Source organism: Sparus aurata, chromosome 22 (assembly GCF_900880675.1).
Source record: "Sparus aurata chromosome 22, fSpaAur1.1, whole genome shotgun sequence".
In the NCBI taxonomy this organism is placed as follows: Eukaryota; Metazoa; Chordata; class Actinopteri; order Spariformes; family Sparidae; genus Sparus; species Sparus aurata.
In genome coordinates, this window is record NC_044208.1 from 15367585 (window position 1) to 15393166 (window position 25582).

The following is a 25582-nucleotide window of genomic DNA, read 5'->3' on the forward strand; positions in this document are numbered from 1 at the left end:
TGAGGAGAGAGTGTGAGATCGGAAAGAAGAAGAAAAAAAAAATGTTCCCTCTCCACCTCTACCTCCACCTCCTTCTCCTGCTCGAGGCTGTCCTTTCCTTTCCACAATTCTTTTTTAGTTTTTTTTTTGTTTCTCTCGGCAGAAACCAGAGCAGGCAGCTGTGTTATCCATGTGGGTTACTCCACATTGTTTAGCTCGGGTGGGGTATAGAGTTCCTTCCTGTTGTTAGAACTGTGTGAGAAAAAAAAACACAGTGAGGAGCCATGAGGCACAAAAACAGTGATCAAGTGCTTCTTAATGAGGTCAAAGCAACACCCAGGGACACGGTATGAAAGAGGAAAATTTTATGTTCCGAAACCTTGCTTTGTGCTGTTAGCCTATTTAGGCTCACATAATCCAACACTGAAACATTCCCAAAGACCTCTTGGCATCTTTTCCGACTGCGTCTCTCCCCGCTGTATTCCCATGGAGGCGCTTTGAAGTTAACGTCATCCACTCATTGTTTTAGATCATACCTGCGTCTCAAATGTCATGCCAGCTGAGTGTCGTTGTTATGTTTTGTTGTGAGCTCTTCTCCTTTACCCCCCCTCTCCCTGCAGGCCCTGGGCCCAATCAGGAGGAGCTGCGGAGGAGGGTGGAGAATGGCGTTAAGGAGTTCTGGTATTTTGTTCGCAGCGAGGTGAAGAAATTGGCCACCGTGGAGCCCAGCGAGAGGCAGAAGTACGCCGACACGCTCCTGCAGGACCTGGGACACCAGGAGAGGTGGGCATGTCGTTTCTTGAACGCTTGGGAAATAACCACAAGTGGAAATGTCAGAATGGTTTGAAAGACACCATTAAAAATTCATGGGAAAAACCCAAATAGCCTTGTTTTTTTCTCAGGGTATAACACTGTCACCTCCACAAACAGGGTGGAAAAAGACCTGACCGTGGAGTTTGCTGCTTCTTATGCCTGCCAGTATTTCCTCCCCTCAATAAAATGTCATATATGTTGGATGATTAGTTTAGATTTTTTTCTGACAGGGGCTACTGTTGAGATGAGGATCAGTTGTGGACAGTATTAAACACAGCTGGAATAATAATACCCTAATAATTATTGAAACATTCTTTATTGATTTTTACAGACCCTTCCTGTATGGCGGTCTTTGCCTATTTGCTGCCTTTTGTGAAGTATCAAAAGTGTTATTATTTCTCCAAATAACTTATTACCTCCTCCAAGGTGGTTATGTTTTCACCTGTGTACGTTTGTTGGTTGGTTTGTCAGCAGGATTACACAACGACTGCTGAACAGATTTCCACAAAACTTGGATGGAGGACTAGTCTTGGCCCAGAATAGACTCCATTAAATTTTGATGCAGAACCAGATCAAGGAATTTTCCTGAACTTTGATTAACTTTTTTTGACATTTTAGATCATTTTTAAGGGGTTTAAGGCATAGATCTTGATGAAAGAAATCTGACATATTTAGATACACGAAAGGGGACTGTTAAGCCGAGTGCTAGAATTCTAAGGTAGCCACAAAACTACACTACAGTTAGCTGTATCTATCTCTGGCTGTGGCAACTTGATAGCATGTAGCTCAATTAGCCGTGGAACAAAGAGGCCCTATTAGCTGTTGCGAGTCTGCCTGGACTGCAACCTCAGTTAACGGGGGAGTCATTGTGGGCGAAGGGGTCAGCTCAACCGGACTCAGCCGCCTTCCAGTGAACACAGCTCAACACCTGACTGGGACTGAACACAGCTTCCAGGGCTGACAGAGAGGTCACTTTGAAGACAGGGGATGCAGTCTGGAGGGGATTTGCAGTGGCTCGGACCAAGGCTCTGACCAAGGCTCTGACTTCAGGGATGAGAAGATGAGGCAGGCAGGGACAAGAGAGGTATAAAGCGACAGACAAGACAGAGAGGGAGAGTTGGGCATCAGCAGCTGGCGAAAACGGTGTTGCAGAGCTGGATTATTTTCAAATCTTACTCTGTGAATTGAGGATTTAAGCCAGAGGGGATTGTGGAAGGACAAACCAAGTCTGTTTTGCTGAGTTTTGTCTCCGTCAAGTTTGAATGAAATGTTTTACAAAGAGTTAATGAGACAATTAAGCCCTCAATGAACCCTGGACTGTGTTTTTCTGTTCAGGAAGGAAAATAAGTGAAAAGAAAGGAAAATAGGTTTCCTTTTTGTGAGTTTATTTTGTTTCCTTGTTAGGCTAAGTGCTACGTTTGATTCAGTAGACATGTCTGTAACACAGCATGTAGATGTTTATTTCATCTTGTGAAGGGCTCATTGCATAGGTGAAATACAGTCTCCAGTCACAGACTATAATTCACCCATGCAGTGAGCCCTTCACAAGATGGAATACGCAGAGTGCACTTGCAGTTTCCAAAGAGCACCTGTATGTGATCACCATGAAGACACAGCAGCTCTTCCACTCAGCTGCCTTCACAATACGTTGATGTCTGTGACATACCGTCAACACTGTTGTGTCTCCACATCCTGGAGATCTTGGAAGCAGCACTTACAGTTGTTGCAACAACAGGGAAAGAAGGGGCAAGGGTCATACCCTTGCTGTCATCTTGATGGTTGGCTTTCACACGGTGAATGAAAAAAGGCCCGGTGTCACTTAGCCAAGTGGCTCATTGTAATCCTGCTGAAGTGGCTTACAGGGCGCATTGTCTTAGTCATTGCTGCCTAAGCAGCTTTCCAACGACTGATTCCTCACCCCGTACACACAGACACACTCATTCAGTCAAAGACTTTTTCATGCATTCACTTTCCTCCTAAACCTCCTAGCTCTCTTTGTATGTGCCGCAGGCAAAGGCTGGGAGAGCCAGTACCGATAGGGGCAGAGGTGGAAGGAGCAACCAAATGTTTGACTCGAATAAATGAACTGCCTTCTCATTTAAATTCTGCTCAGGGAGCAGGTAAGGTCCTTGTCTTGAAAAAAATCCCAAGTAAAATAATAATGTAGTGCATTGAAAAATCATGCCATTTGCTTACCTGCTCTCTCAGTGAAAATGATCACTGCATGATGGAGAGCTTGGAGTTTCATAAAGTTTTCTAGATGTGAATTGAAAAGGTTTGAAAGCTCATAGAGATCTGCCAGGAAGCACAGCGGTTCAAAGTTCAAATATCTGCAACAGGAAATGAAGGCAATTAACACTTATGTATCTGTAAATGAATGTGTTGAAATACTGCTGCCAGTGTATTTTTAACATGTACAGCAGTAAAATGGCACATCACAGTGTGTCAGTTATATCAAGTCTCTGTGAAAACCATTACATTGAACTTAAATAACCTAGTTAAGGTTTAAAGTTACAAGACACTCAGGAACATGGACACCTTTCACGACAAGAGAGCAAACTCCATCTGCTGGTGAAGATTATGTGACATGATTTTACCCCATAGGAGAGCTGGAGAGATGTAAATATATATGTACATATATTTCCTTTGTAAGAAACCTGTGGACGGTACCAAAAAGACTTTCCACAAGATCCAATCTTTCCAGAGGATCTAGAACTAAAAGGTGAAGTTAAAACTCTACAGAACACTGACTGGTCATTCAGAACAACCAAAGTTGCTGCGTCGTCTTTAAGAATACTGTCTACAGTCTACAAATACAAAACAGACCTCCCATGTAGGTACAGCTATCATGGGTAATGTGTGGGTTAAAAGGGTACTAAACCGAAAGCACTTTGTTGACAGCACGGCTTACAAATCTCCGGACCAGTACATTTTGTCTTTCCCTGTAGCCCATCTTCTGTCTTACTTGGCCTGGTGTTGTGCAGGCTCTAATGTAAATCTGAAACCTTGTAATTGCTCTCCTATTGGTGCTACACCAGTACTCTGAAAAGCTGTGCTCTGCTGCCAAACCCAGCGGCTTCAGCCTCAGCGTCTGTCGCTTGAGTCAATCAGCAGCACCAGGGAAGCCCGGAAGCTTCACATATGCCCAATACCACAAACAATTACATCCGCAAAGGAGCAACCCCCCGGTACATAAGGACTTCAGGACTGCAGGACTTCGTGGCTGTGTGGAGTTCCCCCGACCTGCTACCAAATCCCTCAGGGCTTGTCTGCAGATTCATACTCGTTAAGTTGTACGTCCAGCAAGGTTGGCTTTTCCTTCCCATGGAGGGTCTGTGATGGCTCCCTGGAGCGCTCCTGGAAGAGAGTTTGACATCCATTCACACATTGTGGTTCCAGCTTCAAAATGGGACAATGAGTAATGATGCTGTTTCGTCATAAAAAAAGACACCATTCACCCTACCGCGCTGTTGAAATGGGACATGGTACATATATCTGTGTTGTGTATGAGTGTCTCTGTGAATGCACTGCTGAATGTGTGTATAAGAACTCTCAGTCACACAGGATGTGACTGATTTGGGTCAAAGAAATGAGTAATAAATTAAGCTTGCATGAGTGTGTGTGAGAGTGTGTGATGTTTTTGCATCTGCCCTTAGCTTCGTACATCAGAGCTCTTGGGCATGTTTTAAGTGGATGGCCACAAAATTTGGCAGTCTGTGACACGGACACATATTCTCTGTTGGAGGCACGCAGATGGCAGATTAAATCCGAAAAAAGCTAAACAACCAGGAGGATGCTGTTGTTATTACAGCATGACAGACACAACACATTTTATAAAAATATCTTGAGCGCATGTTGAACCATGTTAATGTTTATCACGCACTATACTGTCAACATATGCTGTCCGGTAAATGACTTTACCCGAAGCGCCACATAATGCTGGGGGAGTTTTCTGTTGAAGAGGGGGTTGCTTTCAAAAATCTGCCTGCTGGCATACACAAATCACATGATTCATATGAGTTTGTTGAGGAAAATATCTGTGCAGAGTTTATTCAAAGTTCATTTATTTGATGTGAGGATGTGAAGAGGAGTGAGACAGGCATCCTATCTGGGAAAAATATAAGGTCACAGACAAGATATGCAAGCATGTCAAGTCAATTTTATTTTTGTATCGCAGAATCACAGCAAAAGTTATCTGATACTCTGACACTTTCCAATTTGAGCAGGTCTAGACCATACTCTTTAATTAACTGAGACCCAACATTCCCCCATGAACAAGCACTTGGCGACAGTGGCGAGGAAAAACAGCCTTTTAACAGGCAAAAATGTTAATATAATGCCAGATACACAGTAGGGTCAAATAGTTTGAGACCACTAATCATAATAATTATTTTTTGCATTTGTTTCAGATGTAAATAAATCTATTTATAGACCAATGACCATAACAGTTTGAAAAGTTTAAGCTTTGAAAATGCCCTTGAATTGCAGAATATCCAGTACTGGACTCCACAAGTTTGTGCTAACCCCGATGCCTTGATTTTATGCTGTTGCATGGCAATTACCCCAAGTAGTTTGAGTGAATTGCAGAATATCTTAGTATTTATATGTCTACCTTTTGCTTTAATGGCAGCATGCACTTGAGCTGGAATGGACTCCACAAGTTTGTGCAGAACCATATCATTCACACATGATTTTTCCACAAAGCTTCTCATGATTTCACAGATTGCTTGGCTTCCTCAGTTTTTAAATGCCTTCATAAATGTTCAGTGGGGTTTAGGTCAGGTGACTGTGGAGGAAAGTTAGTCAGTCAGTCTAGACTCATTGGTCTTCTTTGGTCTTCAAGACGATCTTTAAAGGTCTGAGGTCTATTTTGAGCCATTGTCAAGTCAACGGGTTTTGTACAAACTTGTGGAGTCCATGCCAGCTCAAGTGCATGCTGTCATTAAAGTAAATGGGGGGCATATTGAATACCAAGATATTCTGAAAATGTTTGCTTTACATCCCTTTTTGCTTTAATGACAGCACCCACTCAACCCGGCATGTACTCCACAAGTTTGTGCCAAACCTGTTGAATCATGTTATCCCAAATGATTTGCCAAGTAGGAGTGGCAGTATTGATTTCAATTGTGTATATATACTGTAACATTTCTGATACTGGTGTTGTAAATTTACTTTTGGCAGTTAAAAAGGTTCAAAGCTGAGGCAAAATAACGAGGTAGGAATGTTTCTGGTGAATTAGAAGATGAAAAAATCTGATGCAGTGCTGTGTCAGGTTAATGCAAAACTTCTGTAAAATCAATATTGCCATAAAGCAGCCCGGCTTATTGATTTACAACAGCCTCAATGGTCGAGTACAACGGCAGATGACAGAACGTTGGATCCAATCTTAAATGTACCCTTCGAAAACCTACCTGAACCCAACATGTATAAATGAGTTCTCCGATGCGATCCCATCTGAAGGCCGGAGGATAAGCAGGTTCGATCTGAAATCCAGTTGACCGGAATGGACCTGGACAAACACCAACGCTGGCAGCAGTAAGATGCTTTATATGTTAACAAGCAGCTGTGGTCAAAAATTCCAGCGACACATCCTTTTTCTCTGCTGGTCTCTTTTACACACTCCGTCTCAAACCAAAAAACAAAATTTTCTTGCACCATGCTTCTGACGCACCACACAGCATTTATTGTCACAGACACTTGAGGCAATACGAGTTCTAATTGACTCTATTGAATCCATATGCAGTATTTGAAATCTGTATGAATGGATTTTTCCGTGTGTGTTTGTGTGGCTGAAAACCTGTCGATAGGTTCTTTGTTTTCTGATCTAGCAGACACACAAATTGGCAGCCAGGATCAATGCAGTAAATACAGTGTGACGTTTCTCTGGTTTCCCAACATGTTGCCCTTTTAATTTCATCATAACCATGAATGTGTGAGTCCTTGCCACACACTAAATGACTACATTGGGAATAAAGTGTATGACATGATGGAGTCGTTGATGTTTTAGTTGAGGACATGAGGTCACATGTTTTGTCATCTACTCTGGTCGTCCCAGATATGTTTATACTCTTAAGTACAATTTTAATGTGATTTGAAACCTTGCAGCTTAATGACTGTCCTAAATATCATCATTGTTAACAAAAGAAGAGAGAAGCGTCCGTCCGGAAAATTGGGTGTAGTGTTTTTATGAGAATTCAACCAAAATGAAAAATCAGTCATGATCTAATCACCCTAATGCTGATAGAAATACTTATACTTTATACTCAACAAAACATGTCTGGAGCTTCACAGCAAAACAGCATTGCAGCATTGTCTTAAACAGGTGAAATTGATGGGGACTTTAAAAAGAGTTTAAATATGTCCTTTTAAATCAATTTTGGATCCCAGGGCTTTTGCCAGAGGAGCTGTGTGGAGCCATTTAATGTTATTTTTGTTGGGTTTGTTTTGCTGTGAAGCACCAGAATTTTTTTGTGGACTACAAAACTTCACCCAACTTTCAGTGGAGGGTGAGGGTGAGTAGACAATGACTGAATTAAAATTTTTGGGTGAAGTAGTCCTGTAAGTCTGAACCTACTAAAGATGTACTTTGGGTGTTTGATAATGTGACATGGCTCACTCAACATCTTGAGATTATGCTGCCAGTTGTACACTGTATTGCAACCTTAAAAAAACACAAAGTACCCAAAAGAGGTGGTAGCAATCAATCTCTCTGCTCAACTTAACGTCTGAATAATTAAAGTGTTGTGATGTGTCTGTGCCTGCAGGTCCATCATGACAAACTTGTACTACCTCAGCCAGGCAGACGGAGTGGGCGAGTGGAGAATGAAGGAAGCTAAAGACCTCTCGGATCTGGTCCAGAACAGAATCACCTACCTACAGGTATCTACAGACACACCTGCTGCTTTGCCAACTGGCCATCTACTGTCTCTCTCATTCATACACACAGAGATAGAGTGATATACACACCCCAAAGGTGTAGTAAACATTTTTGCGGGTGTTTCCATCACGCGTGGAAAAGCGCATATGCGTTTCTCACGACATCTTTCACACTTGCTTGTCTCATTTGCACCATTCGTAACTGTCAGAATCAGTTTCTACAAGGAGCAGGTGAGGAATGTGATCACAGACTGTTTCAGCAGATGGATCTGTCGGGCAGGATTCTTGTTGCTTGTCACCAATTTAGTGACACACATGCAAGCGCCATAGACGAACATGCTGACTTGCAGAATGACAGACCGGTGCACATGCAGCGATGCAAAAAGCATCTACTCGGGATAAGGACAGACAGAAACTCGACTGTACTCAGGCTTAGATAGATTCACATATGCTTACAGCTTAACACACACATACACACAACCTGAGAGCAATGACACATCCGCTCACCCGCAGCCGCCCCGCTCTCCCTCCCCAGCTCTGGTGCTGCCGGGTTCTGGGTGGGGCGATGCGCCGCGGCACCGGGCCCTGCAGCATTAATGAGCCGGTGTGTTTGATGAAGAGGACCCAGTCAGTCTGGCTGGGCGGAGACAGCACCACTAACAGCTGCTGTCACCACCGCTGAGGGATCACACCGCTCCACCAGCTGCCATCACTAATTCATCACACACACACAGAGTCGTGCACAGATGGATTCACCCACACCTACGCAAGCAATTGCCGCATACACGCTCAGCCACAAGATGGATGCAAAGAGATGCCCTGTGTGTGTGTGTGTGTGTGTGTGTGTGTGTGTGTGTGTGTGTGTGTGTGCGCGTGTGTGCGCGTGCGTGCGTGCGTGTGCATGTGCGCATCTTGCTCACTCCCTCACTCATATTCACACGTCTATATGTACACACACAGACCGACGTCTCCCTCCTATCCTGCTGTCTGTGTGCCACCCGCACAAGCCTCTCCCTTCATTCCTGGTTTAACTAACTCCATCTCTGCGTCTGCTCCATCTGTCCACTCACAACATTCAGTGAACATGGCCGCCTTCTACAGATGGATTTCTATTGGACACGCTTTCATCTATTTCTGCGCCGTGAGCCTTTATATAGTGGTGTTAATTGGCAACGAGCAAGATGATGGTTTTGACGTTTTTGGCGTTTTTTCCTGGCATCTCAGGAGACCGTTGTCGCTCAACAGGTGTGTCCAGTTCGTTAAAGTTGGAATGCTTCAAGTAGCTATAATCAGTGTTTTTATATTAACTGGAGAGCAAGTGACTGCGTGTATATGAAGGACGTTGTGAACAGTGTTGTGCAAGTTCACAAATTACAATATTAAGTTCAGCATTCGGTTCAAACAGATTAATCTCATTCATTTTATCATTTTTATCACAGACTTTTTTTCCGAAAAAACATGATGCCTCAAATTTGTTACAATGCTCACTTGGGCTCAAGGATGAACTGATTCGTTTTTGAAGGTCAAAAGTCAAAGTCATTGTGACCTCTTGGCGCCAGATTCTTGTGAAAGCAGTATCTCAGAAACACAATGAGGTAATTGCTTCAAATTTGGTACAAATAACCACTGTGACTCAAAAAAGAACTGATTACACCTTGGTGGCGAAAGGTCAGAAGTCAAGGTCACTGTGACCCTACACAACACATTTTAGGCCATAACTTAAGAATTCATTCCAAATAAACTAGACATACAACAGTCTACTTGTATGAAATTATGACATTTGATGTCAAGAAGGTCAAAGGTTAAATGCACTGTGACATCATAATATTATGAAAAAATGCTCTAGTCATTATTCAACGCCACAGCTCAGGAACAGCAATTTGACTGATGTACAACTGCAATGCAGTAATTTTAGTTATTTTTGAAGTTCACAGCCCACCAAATTTTCCCATTCAGCTCTTCTGTATTCTTCTGTATAACTTCTTTCAGTGTTTACTGTAGCATTACCAGCCAACCTGGCCATCTGAAATCCACAGTGTCATATACTGTATAAAAATGTGTTGTATACGACAAAGGAAATATTTGGGAAAGCTGCATGTTAATGACTTAACATTGTTTTTGGTTGGAAGGATACCAATCGTGCTAATGAGGGCTCTGGCACGATCATATCCCTGTGAGCAGCTTTGTAATCCAACCTCGACTGCAGTAACTTTTTGGGGTCGCTCTAAAATGAATCCATAATGATAAATCCAACACTGAATTCTATGCCTATACTTGCAAACGGATATGTTCAGTTTACCGTTCACCAAAAATATGAGAACATTCATGCACAACACTGATCATGAACCGATAGTGATTTATCAAATGACTCCATTCTAGGGAGCTTTAAACATCTTTCAGCTTGTTGGTTTTCCGGCTTCAACTTCACTGGTTCCGTGTCACTGCTCTCATTGCTCTCAAAAGCTTAAAAGCTGGCTCGTCACTACCTGCAAATCACCAAACAGCAGACAAATTGAAAAAGTTAGGAAATAGTGGTGCATTTAGCGGTTAATGAGCCAGATATTTCCCCAGAAGTTGGGGAACCAAAAAGAGCTAACAGGAGAGTGACGATTGGTTTGAAATTTGTCAGGTGGACAGAAACACAACTCGGTTTTACTGCTAATGTTGCTTCGTATCTGCCGGCTGCATTGAAAAGAAAACTGCCGTATTGCTTTAAAGCAGAGCCAGAGAAATAGAGCAACCTTGTGTTCTGAAGCAGTCATATTGAAGCTGTGATCAAGTGCATTACACTGGTCTTTGTTTTCCACAACTCATCTACTGAGTTAAATGCCTTTTCTTTTCCATGAATCTCATGTGCGTGGGTTCACAACTTGAATCCTGTGGCAGGAAAGGCAAACTCAGCAAGTGACAATGAAATAGAAGCGTTTACAGAATGCAAACATTAGATGGGATATTGCTGAGAAATATTGCCCGCAGTAAACCGTATAAATGGGGTTTGATGTAATAAAATTAACAATGAAATGATAAAATCTTCAACTTTCTAGTTGCTTGGATTTTCTAGATGTAGAGCTTGACACTTCAGTATGTGTAGATGTAAATGCTCATGCTAACTACTCTCTTTAATTGATGCACTGTTGCATGAAAGATGGCACAACCTGTCCATGAGGAAAAATACAAAGACACGAATGAGCGGGATATACCTACAGTACAGAGCAGCACTCAGAGGCTGCCTTTGTGCACGCATCTGCCGTCATTATCCTTGAACCGAGTCTCTCAGTGCTTCGGAGTCATTCCAGCCTGGTCGTTATCAAGCCGGCATCCGACGGTGGCCTCCTAGCCACATGGCTCGCGCCACACATTGATCTCATGCAGGCGCTGTGTGCTGACACGCCAAGCTCTGTAGAAAAGCTCCATGCGTGTTCTTTCGTCAGGACGCCGCCGTAGATTGTTAGTACAGTAAGTTTGCTCACAGCAGTCAGGCTAGAAATGAACCGGCAGCCTGTAGCTTGGAGGAAATACCTCTGCGGCTTGTCCTGTCAGCTTGATGGCTGCTGTCTTCATATTATTGAACAGTTGTGGTGGTAATCAGTTTTCAGCACCTAGAAGGAGCCCGTCCTCTCCTCTCCTCTCTCCTTTCATTTTTTTCCTTATTTCCTCTCCTTGCCCCTCTTTTCTATTGCCTCCTGTCTTCTTTCTCATTTCATCTCCACTCATGTTTTTTTATCCTCTCATCTCTTTTCCCCTTCGCTTCCCTCTCCTCCTCCTCCTCCTCCTCCTCCTCCTCCTCCGCCTCCTCCTCCTCCTCCCCTCTCTTCCTCTTCCTCTACTGCTAGTGCGTGATAGGCAGCATTAGCCGGTGGGTGCCGTGCAGCCTGATTACTGTGAACCATCCACAGCTGCAGCAGCCTAATGAGGAAAACACTCCCATCAGCCGGTAATTGCTGTTTAGGAAGCTGGTTGGCACAAGCGTTGCGGAGTCGCTCAAACCGGCTGCCGAGCGAATCACAAACCGCCCGGCGACTCATCGACAACACAGCATGTGTCACTCCGTTGGTTTCCACTTTTTTGTTTTTTTTTTCTTTCATGCTGGAAAGAGGAATCCTTTTTCTTCTCCAGTGCCTCTCATTTGGTATTCTTCCCCTCAGACTTGATATTGAAGCTAATTTATGAGATGAGGGAGGGGGATCAGAGAGAAAGGGGCATGAGGAAGAAAGAGTGAAAGAAAATAGGAGGGGGAGAGATTGAGGGGAAAGGGTAAAATAATGAAAACAACAGGGAAAAGGACAAGAAGAAAAAGAAAAGTGGCAGTGACTAGTGAGCGAATAAGAGAATGCAAGAACAAGAGAGATTAAGGAGGAAGAGATGTTACGGATAAGGCTGGTTATATTCTACAATTTTCTTATTGTCAACAAATCCCAGGAAAACATAGAGCCCACTAGTTTGTCAATCTTCAAAAACTCCACCAAAGCAAACCATATACTGGTTCTGGGCTGGTGCTAATGCTGTTTCAGAATTATTTCGATCTTTTACGGGCCAGTTTGCTTTTCTACAGGCATGAGAGCCACTGTCAGAGTCACATCATTCAGTCATTGCAAACGTTTCCAGTTCCCCAGCATTGCTTAGAACAACTACAGCAGATTACATCAACTCTTAATAAGTGGTGCTCCTGGCTTGGCATGCCTGCATTGGCATCCAAACATGACTGGTCCTCAGACAACTGTTCCTTCGATTTGGCGTCCACAGTGATTTTTCTTTCATTTATTCTCCCGTCGATTAGTCAGAACACGCTACGCTAGCTCTGTTTTTTGATAAATGTTTATCATGAGCAGTTTTAGTTTGGTCACGATAACCCTGCCTCCAACCCCTGGCTTAAGCAGTTCTTTGTTCTAGACCAGCAAAGAGTTAGTGCTGCTTTAGAACCAGTTATCCTGGCCTAGAACCAGGCCTTTGGCTGTATTCAGACACATTAATATGCACTAGTGCAGTGTTTCTCATGAATTACCTTGACTGTAGTGGCCAGCCATAGTCGTATTTGTCCCGCCACAGTTTTAATGATGAGAAAATATTTTTCACTTCTCATCCAACCATTAAAGATCTCCAACAATTTGTGCCGTTGCTTTAGCAAACGGTGTAGCAAAGTGTTTTATTTGCAAGCCACTTCCAGCAGTGTTCTGTGACTTTCTGCCAGACAAACATGAGACTGAATGTGTTATTTATTACGTTTGATAGAGGTAAAGCTTGATACGTTCAACTTAAAAATGTGCAAAACTTTCTTCCATGGGCCCCTAGAGGGTCTGAGGTCCACCCTCCATAGCCTCAGGAATTCCAGTGGGAAACACTGCTAGTAAATATTTACAACACCAGCAGAGTGTATATGGTTTTCACTGCCATATTCATAGTGTTGAAGAGATGTGTTCGTCCAGTTCAACAATGTCAATACTTCATGTGTTCACTTGTGATGAAAAGGTGCTGTATTAGGCTTTGACTCCAGAGAATTCATGTGACTATAAATTATGAACTATATGATATATACATCTTTATTATTTGAACAATAAGAAGGTACGAAGTAGATAAAAGGAGATGGAAAAGAAAGTTAAAGAGGAATTTGAAAGGTTATCACAGAGAATGAGAGCAAGAGAAGAAGAAAGTGGCAGGAGGAGAGAGAAAGGCAAGTCGAGAAATGGACTGAACAGGTGTAAAATTAGAGTGAAGTGGAGTATGAGACAGACAGGCAAAGGGAACAAAGAAAACAATATGAGCCATGTGTTATTACAAGTCAGGGAGCAGGGCTTTGAGAGATACAAGATGAAGGTCAAGCAATAAAAAATGTTGAAACATTCCTTTCTCTCCTCTTCCCAGAACCCCCCAGACTGCAGTAAGGCGAGAAAGCTGGTGTGTAACATCAATAAGGGCTGTGGTTATGGCTGCCAGCTCCACCATGTCGTCTACTGCTTTATGATTGCTTATGGCACCCAGCGCACGCTCATCCTGGAGTCTCACAACTGGCGTTACGCCCCCGGCGGCTGGGAGACAGTTTTCCTGCCCGTCAGTAACACCTGCACTGACCGCTCTGGAGCCACGACTGGACACTGGTCAGGTAGGTACACACATTCAAATACCTGCATCACAAGCTGCACACAGTTGTAGTCAGTTGCTTAAAAATTCAAATAACCCTCTCTTTTTTTATTTTTTTATTTTGACGATCCCAGCTAAAAGATAGGGTCTGCCAGACCTCTCATTTGTGCTGCTACAGCGAAAACGGAGTGCAAACTCCTTGGCTAAGCAGGACTATGCAATCCCTGTTAAAGCACTTTGGCAGCCAATATCGCAGCAGCAGGTTATTGTTCAAAGGTTTTATTGCCAAGAAATCCTGCGACTTGATTTCAGTAAACAAACCGGCTCCTCTGACCTACAGTAAGATTCTGCTTGTAATGTCTGATGTAGACAGAGATTGCAGAAGTGTTGTCTATGATTTCCTAACTCAAGCCCCTCGCACAGTTTTTATTCCTCATTTCGTGTAGACTGAGAATATCTTTCATCATAGTCCATCCTTGACCACAGAATTGAATTCCAGCAATTACAGCAAATTCATCCTAACTGAGGACAGCAGCTTGTTGCCGCCGCTGGTTGTTGCAAAGACCGACTAAGGGTCCTACATTTTCGCATTGAAAGCTTGTCTCATGCAATGTAAACATTTTCCCTGATGCAAACCCACTTTGACATCAATATTTAATCTTGTGTCGATGTGAAAATTGTACTTTTCTAACCACGTTAGTGAAAGTCTACTCAATCAGACAACCCCATGAGCATAGGTCCACTTTTCTACTTTCGAAGCAAGTGCTGTATATGAATCAAATGTTTAATTTTTATTTTCCATTCGAATTTTAAATATCAATGGAGACCCAAAAGGAGTGTAAACATGCAGGGTCTTGGCTTGTAATTGGCTTTCCAACTGAGCTTCCTTGTACATATTTCATGATCTTCCCAGCACCTGTAGCCTTGTGTTTGCCGGAGGGCTATTGTTGGTCTGTTAGTTAGACCATTTTCAACTCTTAAGCCAGCAGAGCAGTTTTGCCCTGAGCCATTTTTCAAGCAATGCAGTTTAGTTCCGTGCTGACAGTCAAGCATTGTAGTTTATATACAGTTACAATAAAGTTTAGCTCCCAGTCGTTTGTCAAGCAGCGCAGTTCAGCGCCGAGCCGTACATCAAGCAATAATTTATCACACAGCTTACACTATGTTCTGCCTTATATTTTAAAATCCTTCCCACGACTTCTGCTATTTTCACCTGTTTCAACTTTTATCTACTCATTCATGCTTTAAGCCAGAGACAGAATTTTACTTCAGTGTCAGCTTTTCATCATTGAGCAAATGTTATCAGGACAACACACCAAACTAAGTGGCAGTGGACATGGGAAACATTGTACCTGCAAAACATCAGCATGTGAACATTTTCATTTTAGCATTGTAGCATGCTTACACTAGCGTTAAAGCCCAGCTTTGCCTGGCTGTGATTTGTTTTCTTGTTATTTATGGTTGTTATTAGAATTCTGTGCCGGTCATGGACTGTCTATAATGAAAACCATACTAGAGCATATGGTGGTTCATAATGTATACCTGGTAAAGGAATACCTTGGGCTGAAGATCGATGTGCTTGTTTGGGGGAAATGGATCTCCCTATGAATGCAAAGGTGGCAGATTCATTATGAATGAGATTGTGTAGAGGCTCGAATCGAGGTTTAGATTTTTAATATGACTAATGGATATTCCCTCAGTATGAGTGTGTTTGCCTGTGCTAAGCTGACAAAACCAACGCATTTGTAAATGAAGACCATTGATGATTGAGGTTTTACTATGAGACTGTGCCTGCCTCTCCCTCTCCCTCTCCCTCTCCCTCTCCCTCGCTATCAATTTCTTTCTCATTGCCTTCTTGTTCTCGTCGCTGCATCCTTTCAGCTCTTCATTTTTCCCCTATCGCTTCATTTGACTCGTGCTCTCCTGGGCTCTCCCTCCTTATCTCCTGCTCTCCCTGTGCCTTTTCTTCCCTTATTCTCCTGCCTTTCATGTGTCCTTTTCCACTATCTAATGTCTGTCTCTGGTGTCTGTCTCATAAACCGCTACCTATAGATCCATATATGCCGTCTGCTTGCTCACAGCCTGCAGCCAACTCACTGCAAACGCCCCCCTCCCCCTCCTCAGGCCAGTTTAGCATTCTGAATTATTTCCCTTATAAAGTTTTGCAATTTGCAGCAGCAGTGTGTTCTGTTGACCAAGTCAGCTAACTAGCTTGGCATAGCTAATGTAAGCCTGCTGGGTACTTGGTTATGCCTTGTGTTCATGCCTGTTTTATTAATGGGCAGGAAAGAACATTTCTTGGGGCACTGGACCACAACAGGGTTTTAAATCCTTGGATTAATAACTAGATATACATTGAATATCTCATTAATTAGGTGGACTGTTTGCCCACGCCAGTACGATTACAATGTTTGAATGCAGTGAATACTGATTTCTAGAATACTTGAGATGGTGCCAGTGGAAGCACATACATTTTGCAAATATGATGTTCTAGCAGAACATGGCCTCTTATTTTATGGCTCACCACTGTGAGCTGCTCCACAGGATAAGGCTTTTATCGTTTTGTGTTTATGTGCAAAATTGGCTTTGTTATTTTGTTTTTTAGCAGCCCTACTGGATTCCACCTTTCCTCATTTATCTTTACATGGTTATCCCACTTTCTGTTGAGTGCTTCCCCTAGGATATGAGACATTTATAGACAAAAGAGAGGATGCTTGGTATATCCATCTGTGACGGGGTAGTTCTATCAGGAAAACATATAGCTTGGGGGGGAAATCAAAGATAGCGATGAAGTCATTATGGGACCTGCTGAGTTGCTTCCCACAAATGGGAAATGGGGAGAACAAAACAAGGGAAGCTTTGTGTCAGAAAAAGAGTCTTAAAAATAGACTTGGGAGTATAAAATTAGTTGTATGGGGATTTTTACAGGAAGTAAAGTAAAGAAAGTAAGTGAAAAATTGCATATATTATATTAAATTATCCTCTGGTGGCATGTATGAGAGTGGCCCTCTTTTCATACTGGCTTTTGAAGTTTTCAATACTGGTGCTGAAACGATACCCAAATTTCAGTTCTGATGCCAAAAAGATACTTTTTTTTTTTTACGGTTTAGTTTGAAAAATATAAAAAAAAAACTTTTCTGCCAGACATTTATTTCTAATTTAAATGTGTTATATGTAATAATTCTGGTCGAAACTTTCAAGACCTCTCTAAAATGATGAACAAAATCTGGAGGAATTACATTGTTATGACGTCTGTATATTGTGTTTATTCTCTGCTGCCCCATTTTTGTTGTGAGCATAAATATATGGTGGCCATTTCTTACATATTGCACCTTTAGTCAAAGCAACCTTGTAAGAACTTTACTAAACTACTAGAATGGCAATATGTAGAGCGCATACCTCCGCCAAAGCCCATCAGTCCCCTTTTAATTCCATCAAGCCTATTCCAATATCAAATTAAACATTTTTAAACCAGTTAGATGGAGGTTTTTATTTTGATCTGCATGAAATTGCACTCACTCGTTGATACCAGCCACCTAAATGTGGCACAATTGTTATCAAGATCCCCAAGAAATTAAGGAAAATGACGGAAATGTCCCATCTTGTGACGTAAAAGAAAGTGAGAAAAAATTATTAGATATTCCTTATCCAGATCAGCGCTAAAAGTTAACATGGTCAATCCTCAATCCTCTATCCAAGTTTCATGGAAATCTGTTCATTAGTTTTTTGCGTAATCCTGCTGACAAACCAGCCAACCAATTAATGGACAATGGCGAAAAACAGAACGTCCTTGGCGGTGGTAGTAAGATACAAATTAAAGTTGGCAAAATATTGGTTTTTATTTAGGGATCTAATAATATTTTTTATTGACCCAGCTATCTCTCAGGATTGGATCCTGGATACGAGTGCAGATACCACCACTCCCTACATATTTTGTACTGTACATACTGTACAAATATGTTTTTCTACAAACCCATAGAAACCAAAATTCTTCAATATTCTCTAAACACAGTTGTACAAAAACTTTTAATTACACTTCAGATGTTCTACTATAAATCTGGACGGACATTCAATGCCAGCTTTTAGTTCTAGATGATTTTAGCTTCTTGGCAATACAGACGCTCTTCTGTCAGTTCATGAAGAAAGTAATGAGTTTTAAATAACCGACCCTCTTGTCTATTTAACCCACTGGTTCATGTTGCTGTTTCACTACAACTTTTATGTTCAATGGGCAGCATAAGAGAGCTTAGCACCATCTCACAGGCCTGCTATAACAGACTAAATTCTGAACACACAAAGGGGAAACCAGTCGTCTTGTGGAACAATGGTTCGTTGATCAAAGAGCTAATTTGCCAAAGAGAGTGTATTCCTTTGAGGTTTTCTGTAGAGATATTACTGCCTTATGAGTGAGTCTGAGAGCAGCAGGAGAAACATAATGTTCCCTGCCATGTAAAGGCTGGAGCAAGAGTTCTCCAACTTCATAAACTGAGTCTCAAATGTATTATGAATGGAGAGGCTCCGTATTTTCTGTCTGGTTGGTGTCACTCTTGCTTCTCCGGATTCATAGCCGTGTTAATCTTGTGAAATATTTATCAGGCTCAGTATACATCATAGGTTTAAGATACAGTGTAGGAATTCTGCGTCAGTGGCAGTGCAGGCCTGTGTGATTCAAGCCATGATGCATACAGAAAATCTATGCAGAGGCTTTGGAGTTGTGATGAAATTTAGAAGAGCTTTGTGATCTAATTAAGTAGCTGTGGGAGGAAGACATACTGCATATCTGTGCATTTCATGCCAAGAAGTGCAGGCCTCAAAATATGCCCATTCCCCCTTATGTGAATCATGCCAATGCTGTTATATAAGCAAAGACAGGCCTGGGAATATTTTTTCTGTTCAATATTTAATGCTTATACCAATTTATATTCAGTTCATGCTCAGGCAAACACGCACACAAATTGAAGCCTCTGTTTCTGTCCTTGTTTTTAACGTGTTTTTTTTTTATGTACCCTTTCTGTGAAAGGCCATTTTTAATGAGTCATTATGCCATTTATTCGGAAGTGTGTCGTGGATGTGTTTGCAGCCGTATTAGGGGCCTGTCTCTGGCAGTTAGAGAAGCCACTTTAGTCTGACAGAGCACAGGCCTCCAACTTGTTTTTTACGTAAATCAGGGGTTTACACGCGCACATGCGCGGATAAAAAAAAAAAAAACTCTCCTCGGGTTTTAAGACTGAAAGAGAGTGAAGGTTTTGTCTGCCAGGCATATCCCTTCTGGTGAGATGAGATTAACTGGAGCTGTGTGTGTGTGTGTGTGTGTGTGTGTGTGTGTGTGTGTGTGTGTGTGTGTGTGTGTGTGCCTGCGTTCTTTTTCATTGTTGTTTTATTTGAACCCCCTTTAGTTCTCACTGTTCGATGGATCACCCAGCTGTTCATAAGACCTGCGCATTTTCATCCGTTTTCTCTGGCTTGGTACACGCATGTTTGCAGGCTTGTGTGCTTTCCACCTTTGTTGACACGTGCAGGTGTGCATCATACACATGAGTGTGCCTTTGTGTACGGACAGTTGGCCTTGGTGTGTAGTGGTAGGCTTGGCAGTGCACAGGGGCTTTCTGCTGCCCAGAGAGGTGACCTTCGTAATCAGCCATGCTCAACCTTCTGCCCAGGGCCTCTGCCAAGCAGGACTCAGCCTGAAGGGGCCAGTGCCAGACTGACCAGCAGCCCACCCCCTCCCCACCCCCAATCCCTCCAATCCAGGTCCTTGCATCAGCCCCTGGCCCAACACAGCCTTGATAGAAAGGAGCTTACCTTGGCCTTTAAGCAAGGACATGCAAAGAGCAGCTGTCAATCACAAAAGCCGGACTCACCGAGGTTGGAAGGGTTTGGGTTCATGCTGGAAACAGAACAGGAATGAATATAATGGGGCTGAGCAATAATGCTGAAATATCTCACGACATAATATTCACAGAGTATCAGGCAGCATACAACCTACAGCCGATTATCAGATTTGTCAGTTATATGACAGAGCCGACAGATTTTACTGAAGGCTACGCTGATGTCTTCAAACTCCTTTTACTTAACAAAAGAGGAAAGAATAAAAGGTGTACTGTGTCTTCCTTGAACAGGTGCATCTGATTTCCTACAGAACTAAAGTGAGACACTGACTTTCTAAACCCTACAGACAGTTTATGCACATGAGGTTTGAACCAGTCAAGTCAGTTTACTGTGTACATCACCAAATATCAAAAATTTACTTTGGAAAGCTTATTTATTTATTTGTTTGTGTCGCTCTAACAATCCATGCAGCATTCCACATGGCCTCTACTCTTGGAACCTCATTCTAAAAGAGGAAAAACTCCCCACTAAAAAAATGTGGTTGGGAAGGACAGAGAAACGTTCAGACCAACTTTAGCTCTGAAAGAAAAAATGCACCCTGGCATAAAAAAGTAGAACCTGGGTCAGCTCTTTGTTGGACTACAGTGTGACTACATCTGGTGAGAATATGAAAAGTGTATTTCTACTTTTTACCTTGCAATGGTCGTAACAAGCGCTGAGCAATATTCTAGAAAAAAAGCTGACGTTCGTTTTTTTTTTTCTCCGATATATGTTGTGATTTAAAATGTAAAAATTGAGGAATTTTCACCATTTGACTTGGATAGCTCAATAGTGGCGATGCACATGTGACAGTAGGCAGACGTCGCCATGGTGCCAATGACTTAGTGGCAGAAAGACTACTGAGTGGCAACTTTCATATGCTGCATATCAAGTGCTGCAACCTTAACGTTCAGCCTGAATGCTGAAGGGCTGAGTTGAGTTATCTGCACACATTGTGATGTTGATTCACAACGAAGGATTAATTAATTATAAGAGATTAACAATTTGCCATGATTGTAAGGTCCTGTCTTAGTGTGATGAACCATTGTGAAGTGTTTTGTTGTCTTACAAATCATAGATATACTACTCAAACTGTCCTTCCTCGATCACATTTCATGTCTCACCATTACTTGAGTGGGTGTGGCTAACGGATGGAAATGTGTGCATTTGCTGCTTTTTGCTGTGCTTTGGAATATCATTTGGTTTCGGACAAAAAACAGGCAATGTGAAGTCGTTACTTTGGGTTCAGCCTATTTTGTACTCCGAGAGACAAAACAGGTTAAAGGGACTCTATGTGATAATTTGTATAAATCCCTTTTTCTTTGGCTATGTATTATTTCAACATGACGTGAAAAATGAGACCTCATCCATGTCTCTCAGTTGCCTATACAAGCCTGTGAATGATGAGTTGAACTTGTTTGATGCTGCTGGACTGTGGATTTCTCTGACAGTCCAAAGGATGTGACTTCTTCTCAGTGCCTCTCTCCGCTCATCTAACAGGGAGCACCAGTGGCTAACTTTAGTGTAGAAATGGAGTCTGCTAACATGAACTAACAACCAGCACAACACAGAAGTTCCATAGAGCTCCTTTAGTAGACCCAAAAAAAATGTTTGCTGTAAATTTGACAAACAAAATCATTCCTACAGAACCTTGACCGAGCTGTCAAAATTCTTGAATACGTTTTGAAACTTGAGTGTACTCATCATGCTTATCTCTTGCACCACCCAGGAGAGGCCCACGATAAGGACGTCCAAGTTGTGGAGTTGCCTATTGTGGACAGTCTGCACCCTCGGCCACCCTACCTCCCCCTGGCCATCCCGGAGGACCTGGCCCCACGCCTGCATCGTCTTCACGGCGACCCCTCCGTCTGGTGGGTGTCCCAGTTCGTCAAGTACCTGGTGCGCCCGCAGGCCTGGCTAGAGAAGGAGATCCAGCAGACCACCGCCAAGCTGGGCTTCAAACACCCCATCATCGGGTAAGGGCGCTGAGATATCACAACTCAATGAGTGTGGCCTTTTTTCTCTAGTTATAAACACTTTCTCTGCAATTACTTTACATTCAGTGCTTCAGAATCAAAGCAAACAGAAGGCATAGGAAGAAGAAAACAAAGACATAGCCCTGAGGGCTGTGGTGGAACACAAACTATGCTTTGTGAGGTTAATACGGGGTTAATACAATAGCATTAAAAGTAACTTAATTTGATGGTCGCGTTTTGTTTGAATAATTTTCTGCCTTTTTAAATTTTCCTTAGAAAGCTTTTGCCTGTTCATTACTTTCCCTGCTCCACACTCACAGGGCTCATATTCATGCAAATCAACTTGTTTAAAGACATTTCATCATTCTGTACTCATCACTCTGTGGTGGTATGATACGTCGGCTTCTGTCTTGTTTCATGTATTAATGTCCCCATGAGGTTTTTTAGACTCAGTTCAGTTCAATCCAAGTCATTTAATACTGAGGATCTGCTGATGCCAAATCCTGATGTGGTACTTTTGTTAAAGCAGTTATAAAGCAGAACACTGAATAAATAGCTGCTTTTTAAAATCAGTGAAACTAAACAAGACAAGAAAAGAGAAGCTTGTAACACAGTTCATACATGCGTGGAAAAGACTGACACTTTTTCTTTCATGAGCCTCTGTTAATCAAAGGGTAAGACTGGAGATAGTCTAATACACTGCTGAAATAGTCCCAACTGACAGCAGGAAATGATAAGTGAGCATGCTTGACAGGATGGAATCGCATGCAAAAGAATATTCTCAGTGACTGAACTTTTTTTGCTTCATTTGACGACACATTTAACTCAAAACCAAGTTTTGACGCTGGTAGCCCCAGATAGAAAGTCCAGAGTTCGCCAAAGTCAGCAGGCATCAACCTCTGAACATGAATGTACAAAAACACTTGTAAACTAAATAAAAGTAACTAAGATATATCGGTGTGGACAAAACTGGAGCACTGACCAACATGGCTGGCCTCACTAGTGCTGCCAGTGTGTCTGAAAATCCGGAATAATGCCACCCTTATCCTCACGGAGCTGCACTTCCGCATTGCAGGCGGGATGAGCTCTACATTCAGTACAATGCACTTCAGTGTCCTATTATCAGAGCTCACCACCTAGATATTATTTTCATGAAACTTGGCATAAATGCCTGGTGCAGATGAGATGATAGCACCCGTTCCAAATGTGCCATTATTAGGTCCGATTTCAGTCTTTGATACCGTCTCAGCTTTGATTGTGACAACTCAGCATTTTGCTGTCCCCAGAGATTCTGCTCTCGCAGCTTGAAACTGACTCGGGACTTCTTTTAGTCCAGTCCAGAATAATTGAAAAAAAGTTTTCATCAGCGTGACGTGCGCAATTCCCACAAGGGCCCCCACCCCCTTGTGGAAATGTGTGCAGTCACAGTAGTGTAAGCCACTTCAGACAGCAGCTTCTAAAGAAATGGGTCGGCCACATTTAGCTTTTTATTTACCCGTTTATTTTTCTCTGTATTCCTGTCAGGCGCTCAGTCAACATTCATGTGCTGTCTGCCCGCCTCTCTCGACTCGTAAATAATTCCAGCTGTCTTCAAACCGGGATAAATAATCAAATAATTCTCTCCGGACGTTTTAACCGCCTCGGTCCAGAAGATGGGAGGGGATTTGCCGTATCAGGACGATGCACATGATGACTGGTGAGATGTCAGTCATGGGAAAGTATGTGAAATGATTTTCAGATACTTTGCTGACATCATGTAAAGTTTCAGCACCGTCCCATGAGGCTGACTCCACCCGGCCCGGTAGAGGAAGTGCTTTTAAAACGAATGCAAAGAGCTATATTCTCGTAGTTTGTGAATCAGCCCGGCTTAGTTCTGTCACGCCCTTCATATCTCTCACATCCATATGTTCATAGTCTCGGCACCGGCTTCTCGCCCTTCATAACTCCTCTTTTTCTCACCTTCTTCTTAACATTTTGCTGCGAGCGATTGGCGCCGTTCTCCCTCACTTTTTTCCGTCCTGCTCCGCTTGGTTCCCCCTCTTGTTACACTCTCTTCCCGTCTGTTCTCAGATGCTCCTTTCTTTGGTTTCTACCTCTTTTCCTTTCATCACTCCGGCAGCTGCCGCCGCTTCCTCCCAGCCCTCTTTGACTCTCCTCTCCCTTTTTTTATATTTTTTCTGTGACTCATCCCAACTTTTTTTTCCAATCTCTCCCCCGTCCTCTCACATCCCCTCAATTGTGATCGTTCCTCCGTCTTCATTTGTTCATCCTTCTTCAACATCTTTCAAAAAATTTTACATTTCACACTCACCTCTCCCTTGCGTTCCCGGGCGCACATCCGTACCCACTATTCTCTTGCTCTCACAGTGTTACACACATCTCTATCACTGTTCTTTGTGTTCTCCCCCCTCTATATACTCATATATCCCGTCCCTCTACTCCCTCCATATCACTAGGGAAAGGGTTATTGAAATGTAGTGCTGGGTAGAACAAAGTTTTCATCCCGTTTTTTTTTTTCCCCTTCCCTCCTCATCCACTCCACTCTGCACTGATGTTGCAACAAAGCGGCTGTGTGCTTCTATCAGCGCTGTGGGGGGAAGGCAATATGTGTGTGCATGAACAGCGATGTGGGATGTAAAAGTGGGTTTGAAAGAGATCCATAGTGTCGAGGCGAGAGGGCGGCGGTGGTGGGAAACACGGGTTGATGGAGAGAGTACCACGAGGGATAGGAAGGCAAGCTTGTCCCCAGAGCACCCAGCAACCCCGAGCCGACCCCGACAAGCCTCAGTCCCCAGCACCACTTTCTCCCTGCTGCTCCCTCAGGACGAGAGCTGCAGGAAGGCTGGAAGCCAGCGACTAAAAGCAGCTATCAGCACAGCTCCATCCTGCCTCCATTTAATACTTCCTAATGGTAGTAAGGCTGCGGAGAGAGTGGAGTTAGTGCTTCGGTTGCAGATACCAGAGCAGCGTCATCGCCATGGCGAGAGGTGGATTTGCTGTGTAAATCTTTTATGAAACCTTGTGTCAGGTCTATTCTATATTACTAAATTGTACAATATATTGTGTATATGTTTTTTTATCGGATAAACTTTTAAAGAATTGGTGGTAGAGAAATATATATAATTTTGCAATTTGCAGCAGAAACTCTGTAGTTCAGGTTTTCTTTATTTCTTTTCCCCCAACTTTGAGTGTGCTTAATCAGCAATTAATATGCATTTTTGCTATTTTTAGTCATACTTCAAGAATTTCCTCTCCGCTGCTCATTGCAAGAGAGCCCAATTTACAACAAACGGCAGTAGTTGACGTCGTTTTGCAGCAGGGAACAGAACAAATCACTAAATGAAATAATTTGGTCTCCGCTGACTCCTGAGGGAAATATCTGGCTGTTAGCTGCTCAATGGCTCCTTTATGATCACCAGCTAGTTACTTACTTTTTCCGGGGGCAGCAATTTGGCACAGAGCTGGTAGAAAAAACATTTTAATCCAATTTTAGAGCTTTATTTTTGTTTAAAAAAACAACAACAACTACCTGCTGAGAAATGAGAGTGAACCAAAAAAGTTTCAGGCTTTTAAATCAAAACAATGAGCTGAAAGATGGCGGGGGAACTGCATAGTCAATGAGGATCCTTCATCACTACAGGCAGTCAATTGATTTCATTCTTTATATTAAATATTGATTAGTGCAGCATTAACTCATTAAATTATAATCAAAATCTCAACTTCCGCTAATTTATTTCTTCTCCACATGTTTCACAAAAGTGGAGAATACGTCTAAGTGTGTCTTTCATCATTTTACATAACTTAAACATATGGTTTGAAATCTATATTAACAAGTGACGTATGAAAGGAAATGTGTGTGATGAGCATACAGAGAATGCAGATGCTTCCGCACAAGACATCAGGGCTCACTGTTTGAGTTCAATGTATGATGTGATCTGTAGATCACAGTCACCAGATCTCAGACCAGTGGAGCACATTCGGGAGATTTTGTTTTA

General features: G+C 42.6%; 1 protein-coding gene across 4 annotated transcripts in view; it reads left to right on the forward strand.

The window, feature by feature from the left end:
• The window catches only part of fut8b (fucosyltransferase 8b (alpha (1,6) fucosyltransferase)), a 91341-nt gene that overhangs the window by 56827 nt on the left and 8932 nt on the right, over positions 1–25582 (forward strand). For all 4 annotated transcript variants that reach the window (XM_030405640.1, XM_030405639.1, XM_030405642.1 and 1 more), the window contains 4 exons: positions 600–762; positions 7557–7671; positions 13528–13765; positions 21341–21587. In XM_030405640.1, coding sequence (XP_030261500.1) covers positions 600–762; positions 7557–7671; positions 13528–13765; positions 21341–21587 — 763 coding nt within the window. The remainder of the gene's footprint in view (positions 1–599; positions 763–7556; positions 7672–13527; positions 13766–21340; positions 21588–25582) is intronic.